Source organism: Equus asinus, chromosome 2 (assembly GCF_041296235.1).
Source record: "Equus asinus isolate D_3611 breed Donkey chromosome 2, EquAss-T2T_v2, whole genome shotgun sequence".
In the NCBI taxonomy this organism is placed as follows: Eukaryota; Metazoa; Chordata; class Mammalia; order Perissodactyla; family Equidae; genus Equus; species Equus asinus.
Window position 1 is genome coordinate 16869662 of NC_091791.1, and position 21113 is coordinate 16890774.

General features: G+C 34.7%; 1 protein-coding gene across 2 annotated transcripts in view; it reads right to left on the reverse strand.

Moving 5' to 3' along the window:
- The window catches only part of ATRNL1 (attractin like 1), a 737371-nt gene that overhangs the window by 653210 nt on the left and 63048 nt on the right, over positions 1–21113 (reverse strand). For both annotated transcript variants that reach the window (XM_014849275.3, XM_070482616.1), the window contains exons 7-8: positions 20042–20129; positions 14965–15220 (exon numbers count right to left, since the gene is read on the reverse strand). In XM_014849275.3, coding sequence (XP_014704761.2) covers positions 14965–15220; positions 20042–20129 — 344 coding nt within the window. The remainder of the gene's footprint in view (positions 1–14964; positions 15221–20041; positions 20130–21113) is intronic.

Consider the following 21113-nt stretch of genomic DNA (forward strand, 5'->3'; position numbering starts at 1 on the left):
GACCACTAACGTGAATGTACCAGAGTTTATTCACCACTCTCCTAGACTTAGCATTGAAGTAGTTTCCAAAAAATGCTACAATGAATAACCCTGTGCCTACAAAAAAAATGAATTTTTATATTTCTGGAGATGTATTTGCAGTATAAATTCCTTAAAATGGAATTGATATGTATTTTTGTTAGGTACTCAGGCAATTTTAAAATGTAGCCTATATTCTTACAAATTCCTACCACTGAGAGGTGGAGTGTACGAACCTCCCTTTGAATCTGGGTGGGCTTCTGACTTCAATCAATAGTACAGACACGCTGCTAAGTGACTTCTAAGGCTAGGTCATAAAGGCTATGCATCCTCTGCCTGGTTTTTTTGGAATGCTTTGTCTTCTGATGTTTCCTCTTACGATATTCCCTTTTAAAACTCAGCTAGCATGCTGTGAGCAGTCCAAACTACATGCAGACCATGTGTAAGTTACCCAAAAACAGTCCCGGCTGAGCTTAGCCTTCAGTCATCGCAACCGAGACACAATATATGAGTGAAAGCCTACAGATGATTCTAGCACCCAGCCATTCAAGTCACCCCCAGGTGTGACTAGGTATACCCAGATGAGGTCCCAGATATCACAGAGCAGAGACAAGCCACCCACACTGCAGTCTGTCCAAATTTCTGAAACAGAATCCATACCAGATTTCCTTATACAGTTGACTCTATTTCTGGACTTTTATTCTGTAACATTATCCTTCTGGGCATTTACGCCCCGTTACCACACTGCCACACTGTTCTAATTACGGAGACTTCGCAGTGTGTCTTAATATCTGATAGGACAAGGCCCCTTCAGAGCTCTTCCTTTTCAGTCTTTTCCTAGCTATTCTTACATGTTTATTTTTCCATATAATTTTAGTATCAACTTGGCTCCATTTCTTTTTTAAAAAGCTGATCTTATTTTTATTGGAATTGCATTAATTTTTAAATTAACTTAGGGAGAAATCACATTTTTGTGATTTTCAGATGTCCTAACCAAGAACAAGAGATGTCTTCCATTTCATTAAGTCTGTTTGTGAGCTTCAGGAATGACTTATAGTTTTCTTTATATAAATCTGAGGATTTCTTGTTAGATTTATACCTAAGTGATTTAACTTCACTATAACCAATCTAAATGTTTTTGTCTTCCTTTATGTCTTCTAACTGCCAACTATCATGTACATAAAGGATATTGATTTTTGCATGTAAATTTTATAAGCTGTTACCTAGCTGAATTCTTTTTTGTTTCAGTTAGTCATATTACTGATCGTGTAAGGTTTTCCAGGCATTCTGCTATACCATCTGCAAATAGTTTAATTTCTCCTTATCCAATTATTATTCTTCTAATTGTTTCCCCTAATTTCTTCAAAAGAAAAGGTTAAAGAGCAGTAGATAGTGGGCATCCTTGTTTTGATCTTGACCTTAATAGAAATGCCTGTTTCCCCATATAACATGCTTGCTTTGGGATTGAACTACACATATTTATTGTGTTCAAACAGTGGCCATCCATTCCTATTTCCTCAAAAGTTTTTATTATGAATGGGCTTTTTTACAATCAATTGGAGATAATCACATTATTTTTCCCCCTAGACCACCTAAATAGTGAATTTTATAATATTTTTTAGTATTGAACCATCCTTGGATTTCTAGTTATATATCCCACTTGGTCATGGTATTTCGTTTCCTCACTGTGTGTTGGAGTCTGTTCATTTTATTTAGGATTTCTGTGGTGATGTTTAAGAGGAAGCATTTTAATTCATTTTTAATCATACGGGTCTAAATTTTCGATGTCTATACTCATTGTATCAAGTTTAAGTGGCAATGTTATACTTGCTTTCTAAAACAAATTTGTAAATTTTCCTTCCTTTTTTATTCTCTAAAACAATTTATGAGCATCAGGACTATCTTGTTATTAAGGATTTTCTAAACTTACCCTGAAATACCATCTAGGCCTGGTGCTTTCTCTATTTTTTCTTATGGAAATTAATATCTAAAACTTTCTATCTCTACTGGGTTCAATTTCAGGAAACTGCTATTCTCTAATAAACTATCGATTTCTTCTAAATTTTCAAATTTATTTGCATAGATGTACACTAATTTCAGCTTTCACTTTTATTATTTCCTTCCTGGCAGCTTCTTTTGTTTGTTCAGTTTGTTGTTTTTCTTGCTTTTGAGTTGAGAATGTGGTTATTTATTTTCATTCATATTAATATAATTCTAATGCTATAAATATTTCTCTGATAAGTGCTTTAAATGTTATCTCCCAGATTCTTATATGCATTATTTTTACTGTCATTATTTTTTAGCAGTTTTCTAATTTTAAGTTTGTATTTCCCCTTTCATTCAACAGAAATATTTTATTTAATTTTAATATTTCCACTTTTGGGAAATTACTATTTTCTTTACACCCTAATATATGATGAACTCACTTTTTGTGAGTTTTCCATATGCACTTGAGAAGTAACATTGTCTATAATCACGCTGTGTTGTTCAATATATATTCTTCACATCAAGTTTGTTTAGATTTTTTAAATCTTTTCTTATTTTTTGTTCTGTCGTGTACTGAGAGTAATTCTTGACCTGTTTTGTACCGACAGTGAGGCTATCCATTTCTCTTTGTATCATCTGTAGCTTCTGTTTTATATAGGTGGTTGCTGGGTTACTTGGTGCATAAATATTCTTCTATAATAAATATCTTTATGGTGAACTGTGGTTTTTAGTATTACAAGGTGTTCTTGTCTCATACAATGTTGTGGTGGCCTAAATTCTACCTTCTCTGGTATCAAGATCATAACATCTGCTGTCTCATTGCATCCATTTTCCTAGGAAATTTTTCTTTATCCTTTCATTTTTAGCCTTTCTGAATCAACATGTTTCAGATGTGTCTTCTATGTGCAGCATACAGTTGGGTTCACTTTATGCACCAATTTGAAAATATTTTCTTTACACAGGCAAGTTAATTGTATTCACACTTATTGATAATATTACATTGAGTCTCAACTCTGTCGTATTATTTTCTGTTATAATTACTGTGTGTATATGATATTTTTCCTGAGTTTTTTCTATCTGACGTTTTCTCTCTTTTGGTATTTAGAAAAGTTTATACTTTTGTTCTAGTGCTTTCCTTTGTGTTTATACCTTTCATAGTGCCCTTAATTCCCTTCTTTTCTACTTGTAACTTTTGCTATCTGGTCTGTCAGTTTTAAACCTAAGCATACTACGAACAATAGCAATCAACACTTACTATCTGGGTTCAATGGCTCCTTTTAGTTGTTTTATGCTACCAAGTCATGTTATAAATAATTTATAGATGAATAAAGGGATAGTCAAAAACTACTTTTTGCAAATTTCAATAAGAATTTAAATACAAAAAACCTCTTTGTATCAAACAAATGCTGGGGCATAAACATACTAAAAGATAAAAATATATCGTTCATTCATCAATTCTTGAGTTTGAAAAAAGTATTTAGCATAATGTCATCTGAAGATTCATAGTCTGAGCTTTACCTTAAATGATCAATTCCACTATCAACATTAGAATTTGAATGCTGCTGACTCTGCATTCATCTTCTAATTCTTCTAATAATTGTGAAAGATCTCCCTCTCTCAATTTCTTATCTTTACCATTATAGGCAGAAAATGAAAAATTCTAAATTCCCAACTGTGTTCAATAAAAGCTAAAAGCAACCTACAACAGTGGTGCCTCCAGTCTTCCTTTATGCCTTATTTAAATGTGATACAATACTTTGGGTACTGCAATAAGAAAACTGAAAGGTGACAACATATTTCACTGTGGCACTATCCTTCTAAGCAAGTTGTTTTCTTGTTAATTTAATTTTTTAGCATAGTTGAGAAAAACTGATGAACAATGAATTAATTCCTAGTATGATGAAATAATAAAATGTTTCAAAACATAGGAAAAATAGGAACACTAAGATCCCACAGTGTATCTTAGATTTGTAAAAGGGTCCGACAGATCCATCTGGTAATTAAAGACAGAACATTTTATTCAGGGGCTGGCCCCATGGCCGAGTGGTTAAGTTCACGTGCTCCGCCTTGGCGGCCCAGGGTTTCACTGGTTTGGATCCTGGGCATGGACATGGCACCACTGGTCAGGCCCTGCTGAGGCAGCATCCCACATGGCACAACCAGAAGGACAATATACAACTATGTACTGGGGAGTTTGGGGGAGAAGAATTAAAAAAAAAAAAAAAGACTGGCAACAGACATTAACTCAGGTGCCAATCTTCATTCAAAATAAAAAAAGAATTTTTTTTTTTCTTTTTCCCTTTTTCTCCCAAAGCCCCCCGGACATAATTGTATATTTTCTAATTGTGAGTCCCTCCAGCTGTGGCACGTGGGATGCCACCCCAGCATGGCCTGATGAGCGGTGCCACGTCCACAACCAGGATTTGAAGCACCAAACCCTGGGCCACCGAAGCAGAGCATTCAAACGCTACCACTTGGCCACGGGGCCAGCCCCCTTATCCTATATTTTTTAAATAAGTAAATTTCTCTCTGTTCTTTGGAAGACTTCTAAGAAACAGTGAAACTTATGAAGTAACAGTCTCCATAGATAGTTGGGCCTGCTGAGAAAGGAAACCAAAAACATTAAAATTGAATCCAATAGACCCTGATGGTACACCAAGAGTTAAATGACATCTTTTGCTTCTTACCCATTACCTATGCACCAGTCCATGTTCTTTTTCTGCTTTCCCTTTTCTCTCTCCCTTCTCCTCCCATTTTTAGTTGCACTTTTTCTATTTGGACAGAACACAGTAACATTTGCATACTAGTCGTCTACCAACATCCCCACCCTTTAGTCTTAGCTCTAAAATTAAATACATGAAATGTTCTCCATCAGTCCTTTACCTTAAGTGTCCCCACTGATCTCTTCATTAGATGAAGCTTATTCTCTAGGAGAAGAGTTGGCAAATTGCAGCCCGCAGGCCAAATCCAGCCCAACAATTGTTTTTATAAATCGAGTTTTATTGGAACACAGCCAAATTCATTCATTTATGTATTTTATTTGGCTGATTATGTACAGTTTCTATGGCAGAACTGAGTAGTGACAACAGAGACTATATGGTTTACACAGCCTAAATCATTTACTATCTAGACATTTACCAAAAAAGTCTGCACATTTCTACTCCAATAGATTTCTTAGGTAAGGGCATATATATACAGAATTACCTGAGTTTTATCATGTTCAAACTGTTTTTTCTACAGTCTTGACACCTGAAGGACAGTTTGGCAAGATATAAAACCCTTAGCCTATACTTGCTTTCCTTGAGTTTCTTGAAAAATTTGCTCCATGGTTGCCTTGATTTGTATGTTTCTTTTGAGAAATTTGATACGAATCTAATCTCTTGGGTTTGTAGGATATTTCATCTTTCTGCCTGAAGAGCCTGAGGATTATTTTCTTTATCTTTTAAGATATAATATTTTTATCAAGATGTCTCAAAACTGTTGCTGTGGGTGAATTTTATCAGGTACCCAACCCAAAAGCTCATAAAGAGAAGAATGAATAAGCAAATTGTGGGTCAGTCATACAATAAAATATAGTAATGCAAAGAAGTTCACTGCAGTAATACATAACAACATGGATGAACCTTGGTAATATAGTGCTGAATGAAATAAAAGAAAGCCGTAGAAAACTGCACTATTTCCTTTTTATAAAATGTAAAAACAAGTAAACAAAACAATATGCCATATAAGCATAAATGTGCATGTGCTAAAGCTATTTTTTTAAAACAAATACATGATAAGAAATTCTGGATTTCAGAAGAGTGGAGAGGCAGAAAACTTTTTTGAAATCCAATAATTTTTTTTAATGAACATGACTATATAAAGAGAAAACTTAAAGGAATACCACAAACAGTTAATTTTTTTAAATAAATATCCTCTCATCAGATACACTTTTGGAGGTGGTTTTGTTAGTAAGACATCATTACTACCATACTGATGACATAATAATCAAATAAAGTTGAGTTAGAGTAAATATAGAGAGAAAACTTAAAAGAATATTCAACGAATGGTTATCATTTTTAATAAACAGAAAGTAACAAATAGACAAATAAGTGCCTCATAAAAAAACTAAACTAGCTAATACTCTGGAAAAATGTAAAGCAAATGTATCAATCTTTAACATTAAGAGAAAATAAAATGCTACAGATCACCACATAGTATTAAAATTAAAAATAGTTCAAGAATAATAGTAGTAGAAATGGACTGAAGGACCTACTACCATGCTATTCCAAAAGGATTGTATTTCTGCTGACATTTTCCTCCACTAATAAAGTATGAAGTCCTCTCACAAAACATCTTTCTGCCAACCTCCAGGATCCTAATACCTAAGTACATATGAAGGACCATTTAGGTAAAAAGTTATATTTGAATCTCTAAAGAACCAATAGTAGCTGCAATCAGCCTGGGTCCTAAGAGAAACAGATGATATGCTCAATATGAGTAATTAAGAAAAAGACTATTTACAAAAATATGGCCCCGGCAATATCCCGGGACTATCACAGCAGGAAGCCTTTACTACCCTTTGGCCTGAAAAAAACAAGAGGAGGGAGTGGTTTCCAGAACTCATAGAGACTAGCTGTTGGGAGGAAACCTAACAGGTCGGCCTTCAGTAGGGCAACCCAACTAACCCAAGATGACTCAGCAGGGAGTGAGAAGAATAAACTGTCTCAACCTCACCCATCAACGCCTTCTGATCTACTGTTAGTGCCTCCCACTGGCTAACCCCAACTGAAAGCTGGAGGGCATGGGGGCAAGATGAAAATGGTGAAGGGCAGATCTAGAGAGACAAATGGAGAATATCAAGCACAGTGCCTATGAGCCACCAATAGAAAGAGAAAAATATGTACAGTATACAATTTAAATAATTTGGCTAATATACTTTAAACAACATTCAGGAAATACATAGATTTACTTTTAAGGAATATTGCTGAAAACCCTATTCATTCATCCACAAATATTTATCAAGCATTTAATACATGACACTTGACTAGAAAGTACACACACAAAGAGGTATGCAGCAGGATTCCTGCTCTAAAATTAACTTCTTAGAAAAGGAATATAAATACAAAAAGAATACCTATAAAAAGCAGTATATATGTCATATTTATTTATAAACGGAGATACAGGAATTTAGAGGAAAATTAAGCCACTTCCAGAAAATAAAAAAGGTAGTAAATATAGCTATGGAATAATAAGAGTCTTTCCGTGATATATAATCACAAAGGCCACCTCTACTTTGTCACTTAAACAAAAGTTTATGGAGCCTTTACTGCAAAGTGATCTCTTCATTATGCATTTTCCTGATTTTTCCAATAATTTTGTGCATGAAGTTTGTTGGTTACTGTGTGTCACTCCTCAGCATTTGATAACCATACATCACTTTTAGTAGTTGTACTCTAGGGTGCCCTCATGAAAAATTTCCCTGCCAAATCTATTTGTATGTGCTCCATGTAACTCTGCTTTTAAGTATTCTGTTGTTATACATCTACACACATTTTCATACAAATCCAAGCCACACTGAATGAAATACATCTTCAGCTAAACAATGGATTGATTTTGGAGACATAGCCCACAGAACTCATCAACTGACTAGAAGTTTAATAATTAAAGAAGGAAATTTCAGATTATGCGTCGATTCACAAAGACTGGGTAATTAAGGTCCATCACCTCTGTGGTAGTTGGCTTTATTAATGGACCTTTTATGGCTGTCTTCTCAGGCCTGCATTACTTCTCAACTCCCCTAATAGTGTTACCTGTACTTTCCCAAATAAAATTCTTTCACTTGAATCCTTGTCCCATAGTCTGCTTCTGTGAAAATCCAAGCTTAAAAAGATCCTCTATTTCCTGCCAGCTGTTGCTAAGTTCTCTGCTCCCCTTTCCAGGCAAATTTCCTTGAAAGAGTTGACTCTGCCCATCGTTTCCAGTTCCACTCCTCTGACTCCTTCTTAAATCCAATCCAGTTAGGCTTTTACCCTACCACTACACAAAAACTGTTCTTGTCAAATCACCAATAACCTGCATGGTACCAAATTCAATAGTCAATCCTTAGTAATCATTTCACTTGACCCAACAGCAGAACATCATTTGGCACAGTTGATTACTCTTCTGTTCGATAATCTTTCTTCACTTACCTTCTGGTTCACAGCACTCTCACTTGCTTATTTTCTTCTTCTCCCCACCTCTTAATTGGAACACCCTAGGGCTCAATCCTTTTCTTCTTTTTATCTATACCCATTTCCTTAATGATCTGATCCAGTCTCATGACTTTAAATCCCATCTATATCCCAAGAACTCCCAAATTTTACATCTCCAGCCCAGAAATCTCTCTAGAACTACACACCCATCTATCCAACAGCCTCCTCGACATTTTCACTTCAATGTTTAATGGATATCTCATACATAACATGTCCAAACTGAATTTCTGACCTTCAAACTCCCTGCACCTCAAACCTGCTTCAAAGTCTTCTACGTGTCAGTTGATAGCAACTTCATCTTTCCCATTGCTCAGGCCAAAAATCTTGAAATCATCCTTGACTGCTCTCTTTTATCTCAGACTCTACATCCAAACCTTCAGCAAATACTATTTGTTCTACTTTTAAAACATACAGGGCCAGCCCAGTGGTGCAGTGGTTGGGTTTACAGCCTCTACTTCAGTGGCCTGGGGTTCTCAGGTTTGGATCCCAGGCACAGACCTACACGCCACTCATCAAGTCATGCCGTGGCAGCATCCCACATGCAAAATAGAGGAAGATGGGCACAGATGTTGGCTCAGGGACAATCTTCCTCACCAAAAAAAAAAGAACAACAAAAAAACCCATATAAAACAAAAAGACTGATTCTCCTCATTTCCAATACTAGCACCCTGGCCTAAGCCACAATCAATGCACAGACTACTGTAACAACTTCCTAACTGGCCTCCTTGCTTCTGTTCTTTCCTCCTAAGAGTTTATTCTCAACACAAAATGACATCATTGCTCTGTTCAAAATCTTGCAAGGTCTCTCCGTTTCACTGAGTGAAAAGCAAAGGCTATGCAAAAACCCAATGATCTTGCTCCTTAGTACTTCTCTAACCTTATCTGTTAACTTTTATTCTCCCATATCTCTTCTCCAGACTCCTTACGTTCCTTGAACATGTTCTGCACATTCTTGCCTTTCCGCTAGCTGTTCTCACTTCAGTGTTCTCACAGGGAACACTCTTTGCCCCAGATATCCAAATAGCAAACTCCACCTCCTTCAATTCTTTGCTCAAAATTCATCTTCTCACTGAGGCTTACACTCTGGTCTTCCTATTTTGTAACCACTTCACCCTCAGTATTCCCAATCTCCTTGCCTTGCTCTATTTTTATAAAAACCTACTATCTTCTTACACATCACACAGTATGCATGCCTATTACTGTCTGTATCACCCTGCTAAAAATAAGTTCTGTAAAGGTAAGGAAAAATACCCAATGCAACATTTGCAAACATGCATTACTCCCTATGTCTGGAACCAAAAATGTACTCCTATAAGGTACCAGTCAGCCCAACGTTTGGAGGTACTCCTTAGCTCAACAGGTACTCTAAACCTCATAAAAGAGCAATGACAATCAACAGACTTTTAACTACAGTCTCAACAGTTAAAAAATACTTTCTAGTATCTTAGAATTTTTTAAAACATTAATGTCTAATGCTCACACTAAGAGAATTAAAGATAAGTTAATCAGATGGTTCCTTTGTTCTAAGTCATATTATTACAAAAATCTCAAAGAAGATTCATAGTACTAAGCACAAAACCAGAAATACTTCACAATTATTCACATTATTATTAAAAGTTGAGTAAGTGGTCATTTGGAGTATGTTAACTGGGAGTTTTGGGTCTCTTTTTAGAATTTCTACACAATGATGAGATCAATACCCTTAGAGAATATTTCAAAGTAAATTTTTATCTAGTTAAATACCCTGTTTTCATGAATTACTATGAAACAATTTTAGTTTTCTTTTCAGTTACCCACACCACAATGCTGCTTAAAGAGGATAGTTCCTTCTTTAATAAAAAAACTTTTTTTTCTGGGCTTTCTAGAAGCTTTAAACATGTAAGGATGCTCAAAGCAAATCCAATCTGCATCTAGGTAGTCAATGCCATTAAAATCAGTCAGGAAAAAGGTGCCTAAAGTGACATTACAGTACAGTAATTCTCACTAAGATGAGGAAAAAAAGTTTTTTAACTCTCTCTATAGAAATAAGCACTCACTTATAACTAAGATGATAAATTATGCCATTACTTACATTCAAAGCAGCCCTATTTAATATGGTATCATTCTCTAAAGTAGCCCTTTGTCTATGTATATAGAACTTAATTATTCTGATAACATCTTTAAACTATATTTACCCATTGTTTTATGTTCTTTTCTTTGTAAGTACTTTTCAAAGTGAAAGTACTTACAGATCATTTTTTGACATCACATACAATAAAAGCAGCAAATTCAAAATGCATTAGGAGTAAATAAAGTAATAAGCTAATTTTATTATTAAGATAATTTTACATAAAAATTGATGCTTTACTTCATACTTAAATAATTCACAGAATTTAATAACTAGTCATAATTCAGCTATTATTCTTACAAAACTCATAAACCATGTATTCTTCCTGTTTCCATCTTATACTACATTCATAAGTGCACCTGACAAATAATGCAATTAATAAGACAAAAATCAAACCAAAAATACCCTGTTGAGGGGCCGCCCCCGTGGCTGAGTGGTTAAGTTCCCACGCTCCGCTTTGGCGGCCCAGGGTTTCACCAGTTCGGATCCTGGGCGCAGACATGGCACTGCTCATCAGGCCATGCTGAGGCGGCATCCCACATACACAACCAGAGGCACTCACAACTCGAATATACAACTATGTACTGGGGGACTTTGGGGCAAAGAAGAAGAAGAAAAAAAAGAAGAAGAAGATTGGCAACAGACGTTAGCTCAGGTGCCAATCTTTAAAAAAAAGAAAAATACCCTGTTGATAAATTTATTTATAAATAGTATTTTGGTTATAGAATAAGCCAAAAGAAACTCTACAGAAATAGTCAAAAATTTACCAAAACTACAATTGACATTCTGTAATCAAATTATTCCAAATGAAAGCAACAATCTACCAGCCAATGAATTTTATCCGTTAACAACCTGTATCAACATTTACCACTCATAGAAGATTAGAATAAGTCTGTTGTGCCTTCCTAGCCATCCCTGGAAAACATCACCACCACCATGTCTCATGGCTGAATGAGACCATCCTTCAAGAAAGGGAAACATGAAAAGAGTAAAATACATTCTGTGAACCACACAACTATATTCAGTGAGGAGGTGGGGTAGGGAGGGCATGAACCAATCAGCTGTCCCACAGATTTGGTTTTAACAGCCAATACTGAAGGCAAGCCCATGTAGGTATTGGATCAGGGAGCTTCTATACAAAATAAGGATCCCTGGGGGTTATACCCTCAATGAAAAGGTGAGTTTTTGTTTACTCCACTCTGCAAAGGCAAAAGGAAAATGTCTATTTCAGCCTTGGTTCTACGTGGAGGAAAAAAAAGTCTCCTCTGGGAACTTTTGGTCACAGACTAGACATCATGCGACTTTGGGGCATGAATTCATCCTACATAAAAGGTCCAAAAAAACCACACGCCAAAATTTTAATTTAATTTGAACCAGGGTTGCTAGGCCCTCAGAAGCGCGCGCACTCTCTCTCTAGAGCAAGGGTAGACAGGCTAAGACCCCACAGCTAAATCTGGAGCAAAGCTATACTCATTTGTTTATGTATTGTCTGTGGCACTTTCACGCCACAACAGCAGAGTTGGTGAGTTGTGAGAGAGAGCATACGGCCCACAAAGCCTAAAATATTTACTATCCGGCCCTTTATGGAAAAGATTGTGGAACCCCAGCATAAAATACTGATAATAATTTCAAATGTGTTTGAAACAAAACAAGATGAATTAAAGCAGCAGAAAACAGTAGCCTGTAAACTGGAGGTTGATCAAAGAGCGTAAGTACTAGTTAACTTTAGACTTAGTTAAGTATTCATTTTAAAACTTCAAAAAGTCAAAACCTATGTTTCAAGTACAAGCATGGTGACAGTTTAATTCTGAATCTTCCCATAGAAAACAATAAGGAAAACGTGGGGGGGAAGTGGAAGAAAAAGAAAACTAAATTTCTGGAGAAACTTGGAATTAAAAAAAGCCACAAACTCCAGATCAGGCAAGAATATGCAAAAAGTGAAACCAAGAGAGCCAGACAGAGAAACTACATGAATGCAGAAAGGAGGACGAGAAACAAGGAGTATGCAAGAAGCCTAATGGAGGCAGGTCTCGATAACCACCACACTCAATTCCTACAAAAAATTGGGCCTCATCTCCCTGAACATAAGAAGAGCTATGATTAAAAACAAAAAGAAAAGACAACAGAGTGACTTTAAAAACTGTAAAACACATACAGAAAACGTACAAAATCTAGATGGGATCAGAAAGCAAAGTCTAACTTCTCTTGTGTACGAGAGATAAATTTAAAACAAAGTGATTCTGAAAGATTAACAATAAAGAGATGGACAAAATTATACCAGGAAAATATTGACCTCCACCCCAAAAAAACACCAAGAGCCATAATATTAATATCAGACAAGGCAGAAATCAAGTCAAAAAACATTAAACAAGCAAAGCACTTTATAGCATTAAAAGATATAATTCACAATAAAGATATAACAGTTATGAATATCCATAATAGCAACTCCCATAAAGCATAAATTCCAGAATACACAAGGAGAAATAGGCAAAAATAAACTAATATTTTTAGACTTTAATTAATTTTCAAAGCATGATAAAGTACAAGAAATAATAAGGAACAAAAGACCTAAACAGTATAATCAATAAAGTAGATTTGATATATATATATATATCAAACACCACATCTTGATATTATAGGATCTGTCTCCTTTTCAAGTGCCTATAGATAATTTATAAAGATTGGGCTGCAAAGAAAATCTCAATAAATTACAAAACATAGAAAGAATACCTACAACACTCCCTGAACACTATAATAAAAACAAAAATTAATCACGAAATCAAAAAACAAAACAACCTTTCTATATAAAACATTTTTATCTCTTGTTCAAACAACTCTTAGGCCCCTCTGAAAAACCAGAATGACTCAGCTACATTTGCTCCAAACTGTCATGAGTTTGTTATGACAATAATGTACATAAGCAGGCTTATTCAATGGAGCCTTGCTTATTAACCAGTGCACTCCAAAATGTTCCCATCAGCAGAAGTTCTCCTTAGATTACTTCTATTTTCTCAGTAAAATAAGAAGTAAGCTCATCAGCTGAGAGTAACGATGGAGAAGGAAGTGTTGGGAGTTTGAAGAGAGGAGAATATATGAAACAGTCATCTTGGAGAGCTGGAAGAGAGATTGGTGATTATGAACTTAAAGCTGGATAAGGTTAGAAGTATGGACAAGAGAGTGAGAGAGAATGAAAAACTGACAGGAGGCTCAATGGACTAAAGGCTCTGGTAAGTCTGAAGCATTATCAGAGTTTGGGTACTAGAAGAAGTAAGCTGGAAAAATCAGTGGCACTTGAAGAGTAAGATACTTGAACTGGAAATTAGTGATTCATTGCAGGCACATAAGGTGAAGAATATGACAATGGGAGAGAGTGACTCAAGTAGGATGGAAAATAAGATGTTTGGAAGAGAGATCAAGAAACGAGAGGTCAGGTATTTGAAGAAGTGTTTTCTAAGTAGATACTGAAATCATCAAAACATCTGGTTAATGTATGTGGGAAATAGTGACAGTGAGCCAGAAGCTATATTCTTCAAAGAATAAAACACAGCGATCTGAGGAGAAAGAGAAGAGTCCAAGAAGGAGAAGCAATAAGTGGTTTGGTATGATGACATAAGATTCAAAGCTGAGTGATTTAAAGGAGGAAGGAAGGAAAACAGAGTGGAAATGGCAATAAGAAGCAAGAAGGATCCATATCCCATTTTCAGCCCAGCTGTACTGGGATATGGAAAAGAAACCGATCACTTGAAAGGACTGCAGGGGAGACAGTGGAGTATTCAGAAGGCCAGTCTTCCTCCGAGCACACAAGCACTCTCTTGTTGCTGCTAAGGGTGATCTGTGAGTGAGTCTCCTCACTAAGACTGCACAAGGACTCCAAACAGTTGTACATAGTTGTCTATACACAAAAGAGACAAACACTTGAGTTCATAATTTGGCCAGAGCCAGAAACGGAGTATGTTCCTGAATCTAAATAGCAACCACAGGTTATATATGTTTGTAGCAAATTTAAAAAAAAAAAAAAGCTTACAACTGTTTGAAAATGTCATAAATAATTTTTAAAAAATGAACTACCAGAAAACAAAGAAGAGAATTTAAGACTACAGTACAGAAAGTCACGTGTAGATTGCCCCGGTCACCTTCACACACAGATAATAATCTCTTATAGAAGTCAACAGACTATCCTTGGGAAGCTTACTTTAAAAGAGTAGTACATACACAGAGATGTTGCAATAAGATTAGGAACAGAACTCTGGAAAATGAAAAATCCTGTAGTCATGGAATGCATAGTAAAGAGATTGGGTTAGTTTTAGCTGTTGGTTCATAAGTAAAATCCAAAGAAACAGCACCATCTATTGGAATTTAAAAATATTCTCAATTCTTTGAAAAATGTGACTAGTATGCAATATTTCGCCACATTTGGCTAAGAAGATAAACTTAAATATTAAAGGACAAAATCTAACAAAATCAAAAAGCTTATATTAAAAAGTATTAATTCGTGGTTTATAATTTTGATGTCAAATAATTCCACATTTGACTAAATTTATATGAAGATTTTATTAAACATAAAAATATTCTCAACCAAGAAAGAAAAGAGTATAAAGTTACATTTTCAAAGTAACTCACAGATATGGTATTCCTGAATGCTGCTTGTATAACCATATATTGCAGAATATCCAAATATTATGATCATGACAACGTCTCTACTATCCAACTCCATAATATGTGCTGAATGTCCCTCCACAGCATACTGCTGACCATGTCCAAGCACAGTAGGAGATTTTGTACTCCATGACTGACTATGTATGTTAAAAATCCATAATTCATCTGTGACATTGCCATCATTTGTTTCAATTCTGCCTCCATACATATAGATGTTTTCCTGTAAATTAAAAACATATATTAATAAACAAAATAGTTATTTCTTAGCAATATAAAGTAATTAAAAATAAGGCTAACTTAAACATTAAATTTTAGTAATTGCTAACAACACGCCTAATACATAGTCCTATTTGTAAAAAGTCAAATGGGAACACATGAGTAATGATAATTAATGTTTTTACTTACAAGAAGGGGGGAAAAAATCCATGCTTTCAAAAAGTTACTTTAAAATATTTTATTTAAAACATTCATACAGTCAATTAACTATACTTTTTTTATCCTAGTAGTTGAGTCTCCAGTTGTTATATTTAAATTTTACCATCTAGGTATACTGTTTTGTGCTATTCCCAGTCATTCATTGTTTTCATCAAGAACTGTTCACCAAAAAGGCAGACGACATTTGTGTGTTATGTGGAGTACGTTTTTATTACCATTTCTCATGCCTCTGGGCAGATATTTTATAGCACTTATAAATTATACAAATGATTTCAATCACATATGATTGAAACAAATGACACATGAATGATATAAATCATTACTATTTCAACAACGTAGGAATAGAAAGGAATTTCTTCAACCTAATAAAGAGCATCTAAGAAAAACACACAGCTAATGTTATACTTAATGGTGAAAGACTAGATCTTTCCCACTAAGGTCAGGATCAAGACAAAGACACCTGCTTTTGCCACTTCAACACTGTACTCAAGGTTTTAGCCAGAGAAAATAGGCAAAAACTAAATAAAGGCATCCAGATCGGAAAAGAAGTAAAATATTTCTATTTGTAGACGATACGAATTTTATACAGACCTGCCTAAGAAATCCAAGAAAAGAAAAAAAACAAGTACAGCTAATAAAATGAGTTCAGCAACATTGCAGAATATAAGATCACTGTACAAAAAGTCTATTATAGTTCTATACACTTGCAACAAACAATCCAAAAATGAAACTAAGTAAACAATTCAACTTACAAAAGCATCAAAAACAGTAAAATACTTAGGGATAAATTTAACAAAAGAAATTCCAAACTTATACTCTGAATACAAAACACTGTTGAAAGAAATTTTAAAAGATCTAAATGAATGGAAAGACATCCCACGTTTATGGGTCAGAAGATTTAATATTGTTAAGATGGCAATACTCTCCAAATTAATCTACAGATTCAAAGCAATCTCAATGAGAATCCCAGATGGCTTCTTTGTAGAAATTGACAAGTTGATTCCAAAATCCACATGGAATTGCAAGGGACCAGAATATCCAAACAATTTTGAAGAAGAAGTATAAAATTGGAGAACTCACACGTCTCGATTTCAAAACTTACTATAAAGCAAAAGTAATCAACAAGCTGTGCTACGGCATAAAGACAGATATATAAATCAAGAGAACTAAGAGTCCAGAAATAAATCCATACATCCATGGCCAACTGATATCCAGGAAGAGTGCCAAGACCATTCTATAGGGAAAGATAGTCTCTTCAACACATGATGCTGAGAAAACTGGATAGCCACATCCAAAAGAATGAACTTGAATCCTTACTGCACACCACATACAAAACTTAACTCAAAATGAATCAAAGATCTAAATATAAAAACAAAAACTATGAAACTCTTAAAAGAAAACATGGGCTAAATCCATGACTTTGGATTTTCAATGGATTCTTAGATATAACACCAAAATCACAAGCAACAAAAGAAAATAAAGATAAATTGGATTTAATCAAATTTAAAAAATTTGTGCTTCAAAAGACACCATCAAGAAAGTGAAAGTTCACAAAATGGAAGAAAATATTTGCAAGTCATACATCTGACAAGGTATTTGTATCTTGAATACATAATGAACTCTTATATCTCAATAATAAAAAAACAAATAATTTCAAAATGGGCAAAGGACTCAAATAGACATTTCTCCAAAGAAAATACACAGTCAATAAGCACATGCAAAGATAGTCAACATCATTAGTCAACAGGAAAATGCAAATCAAAACACAAGATACCACTTCACATCCACTAAGATGGCTATAATCAAAAAGACACTAATGAGTGTTGGAAAGGATGTGTAGAAACTGGAAACCATATATGGCTGGTGGGAATGTAAAATGGTACAACTACTTTGGAAAACAGTCTAGAAGTTCCTCAAAAAAGTTAAATATAGAGTTACTGTTAGACCTAGCAATTCTAATCCTATGTATACACCCAAGAAAAATGAAAGCGTATGTCCACAAAAACTTATACATGAATGTTCACAGCAGCATTATTCATCATAGCCAAAAGGTGGAAACAACTCAAATGTCCATCAACTAATGAATGGACAAACAAAATATAGTATTATCCATACCACAGAGTATTATTTAGCCGTAAAAATGAAGTACCGATACATGCCACAGCATGCCAGTCAGAAGCCACAAAGTATACAATTTCATTTAACTGAAATGTCCAGAAAACACAAATCTATAGAAACAGGAAGAAGATTCATGATTGCTTGAGGCTGGGAGGATGACGAGGTTTGGGGTGATAGCTAAAGGGTACAGGGTTTCTTTGGGAAATGATGAAAATGTTCTAAAATTGATTACACAACTCTGCAATTTTGCACAAATCTGCAAGAGATGGTCGCACAACTCTGAATATATTAAAAACCATTCAATTGTACACTTTAAATGAGTGAACTGTATAGCATGTCAATTATATCTCAATAAAGTTACAAAAAAATGAAATTAAAAAAACTAAAATAAAACAAACGTATATATATTATATATACCTAGAGATTTTTATTTTATTTTTAAAACATGCATATGCATAGAAAAAAGAAGAGTGATAGTTTATTCTTTATATTACTCCTGTATCTTCCAAATTTTCTTAAGCACACAAAATATATAAATTTTGATTTGAGGGGTCTAGTCACAGACCACAATCTTTGTTGATTCAAAATAAAAACCAGTTAAGTAATCTGTCATTTTAATCATGCTAAATCATAAATCCCACAAGTACATAAAAATAACTGATTACAATGCAATCCCTATCAAAATCCCAATCTTGCAGAAAGAGAAAAATCCATCCTAAAATTCATATGGATTCTTAATGTACCCTGAATAGGAAAACAAACTTGAAAAACAAGACCAAAGGCGGAGGTCTCACACTTCCTCATTTCAAAACTTTCTACACAACCACAGTAATACAAACAGTATGGCACTGGCCTAAACACCAACACAGAACAAAGGAATAAAGAGCCAAGAAATAAACTCTCACACATGTGGTCAAAGGATTTTCAACAAGGGTCCCGAGACCACTCAATGGGAAAAGACAGACTTTTTAACAAATGGTGCTGGGGAAACTGAATATCCACATGTAAAAGAACAAAAGTGGACCCTTACCTTTCACCATAAACAAAAATTAACTCAAAATGGACTAGACCTAAACATAAGAACTAAAACTTTAAAACTCTTAAAAGAAAACATAGGCAAAGTCTCTATGACACTGGATTTGGCAATAATTTCTTGGATATGAAACCAAAATCACAGGTGACAAAAGAAATAATAGATAAATTGGACAATGTCAAAATTAAAAACTTTCGCACATCAAAGGACACTATCAACAGAGTGAAAAAACAGCCCACAGATGGGAGAAAACATTTGCAAATCATCTATCTGATTTGGGGTTAACATCCAGAATATATAAAGAATTCCTACAACTCAACAACAAAAAAACAAAAGACTTGACTGAAAAATGGGCAAAGGACTTGAATACACGTTCCTCCACAGAAGGCATAAAAATAGTCAACAAGCACTTGAAAAGATGTTCAACGTCACTAATCATTAAGGAAACACAAATCAAAACCACAATAAGATACTGCTTCACACCTATAGGATGGCTATTATCAATAAACCAGAAAATAACAAGTGTTGACAAGGATGTGGAAGATCTGGTACCCTTGTATACTGTTGGTGTGAAGGCAAAATGGTACAGCTACCGTGGAAAATAATATGGCAATTCCTCAAAAAATTAAAAATAGAATTACCATATAATCTACTTCTGGCAATCTACCCAAAAGAATTGAAAGCAAGGACTTGAACAGGTATTTGCATATGCATGTTCATAGCAGCATTATTCACCATAGCCAAAACGGTGAAAGCAACCCAAGTGTCTATCGGTGGATGACTGGATAAAGAAAATGTGGTATATACACACAACGGAATATTATTCAGGCCTAAAAAGGAAGGAAATTCTGACATATGCTACAACATGGACGAACCTGGGGACATTATGCTAACTGAAATAAGCTACTCGTTAAAGGACAAATACTGTATGATTCCACTTATATGAGGTACCTAGAGTAGACAAACTCACAGAGACAGAAGGTAGAGTGGTGGTTGCCAGGGTCAGCTGAAGTGAGGAATGGGGAGTTATTGTTTAACGAGTATAGAACTTCAGTTTTGCAAGATGAAAAAAGGTCTGGAGATAAGGTAGTAATGATTGAGTAACAACTGAATATACTTAATGTTACTGAACTCTACACTTAAAAATGTTTAAAATGGTAAATTCTATGTCATGTATATTTACCACAATTTAAAAGAAAGTAATTGACCTGATGACCAGGTATAAAGCTAAGGACAAAAACTCAATCTTCATTTCTTCTCATGTTCAATGGAGGATTGTACTAAAATGCATTTTTTTACTAAAATAGGACATGAGTCTGTGATATCTCAAGTTATTGTGACCCAAATAATCTTTTGTTCCTATTAGTGTTTGAAATAAATCTGAGATTTAGTACTTTTTTCTCTAAGGTAAACTAAAAAAGAAAATGATTAAAATTTAAAAAGCAGGATTCATACCTCATACAAAGCAAGAGAGTGTCCATATCTCTGGAGAGGTCCCCTTGACAGAGTTCCTACATTCCATATACTGCTTTCTAAATTATAACTAAAAGCAAGAAAAGAAAATAACTTCATAAACTAAGATTCATTTTCAGTTTCTTAATTTGCATATGCTTTCTTCACTTGTATTCAACTATTCATTAAATTTAAAAACAATTAGGGGCTGAATGGTTAAGTTCGCTCGCTCTGCTTTGGCGGCCCAGGGTTTCACCGGTTCAGATCCTGGGCGCAGATAGGGCACTGCTCATCAAGCCATGCTGAGGTGGCATCCCACATGCCACAACTAGAAGGACCCACAACTAAAAGTACACAACTATGTACAGGGGTGCTTTGGGGAGAAAAAGGAAAAACAAAATCTTTAAAAAACAAAACAAACAACACTTAGAATAAACTCATAATTTCACGTACCATATTAAAAATTTTTCATAAAGACTCATACCTACTCTAAATTAGGATTCAATCACCTGAATGTACAACATACATTAACTTGACTAGGCTATTTATCACTGGAATTAATTTTTTCAATTGCCTTTAATAATTTCAACCCATTGATTAGCCCAAACAATAGTGAGTTGTTCTGCATTTTTAAATTGTTTTAAAAAGCAAGCTTTTTCTTTTGGAAATAGATGAAAATTCTCTCCATTTTTACCATAGCCATTTGCTTTATGTATTCATTTTTATTCTGTTACACACACTTAGCTTAGCATTATATAAGTCAACCAAGAATTTATGTATTTCACATGTGCATACACAGCTTGTTTACGAATCACTTTTTTGAGATTGTGCAAAATGAATCTAGTAAGAGAAGCTTCGGTAAAAACAAGGTACTATTGGATTACAGGATACAAAAAGAAAATTAATATTTGTTCTAGTAATCTAAAAATACACATATGAAAACAGAAGTTCCAAACTATGGATCTCAAAGGCTTATCTAACAGCATTCCCGTTCAGCTGTCATTATCACACTCTGCACTCAAATCTCAATTTGCCAAAACATACAAAAGGAAGCACCAGCCAAGAACTGACTAGA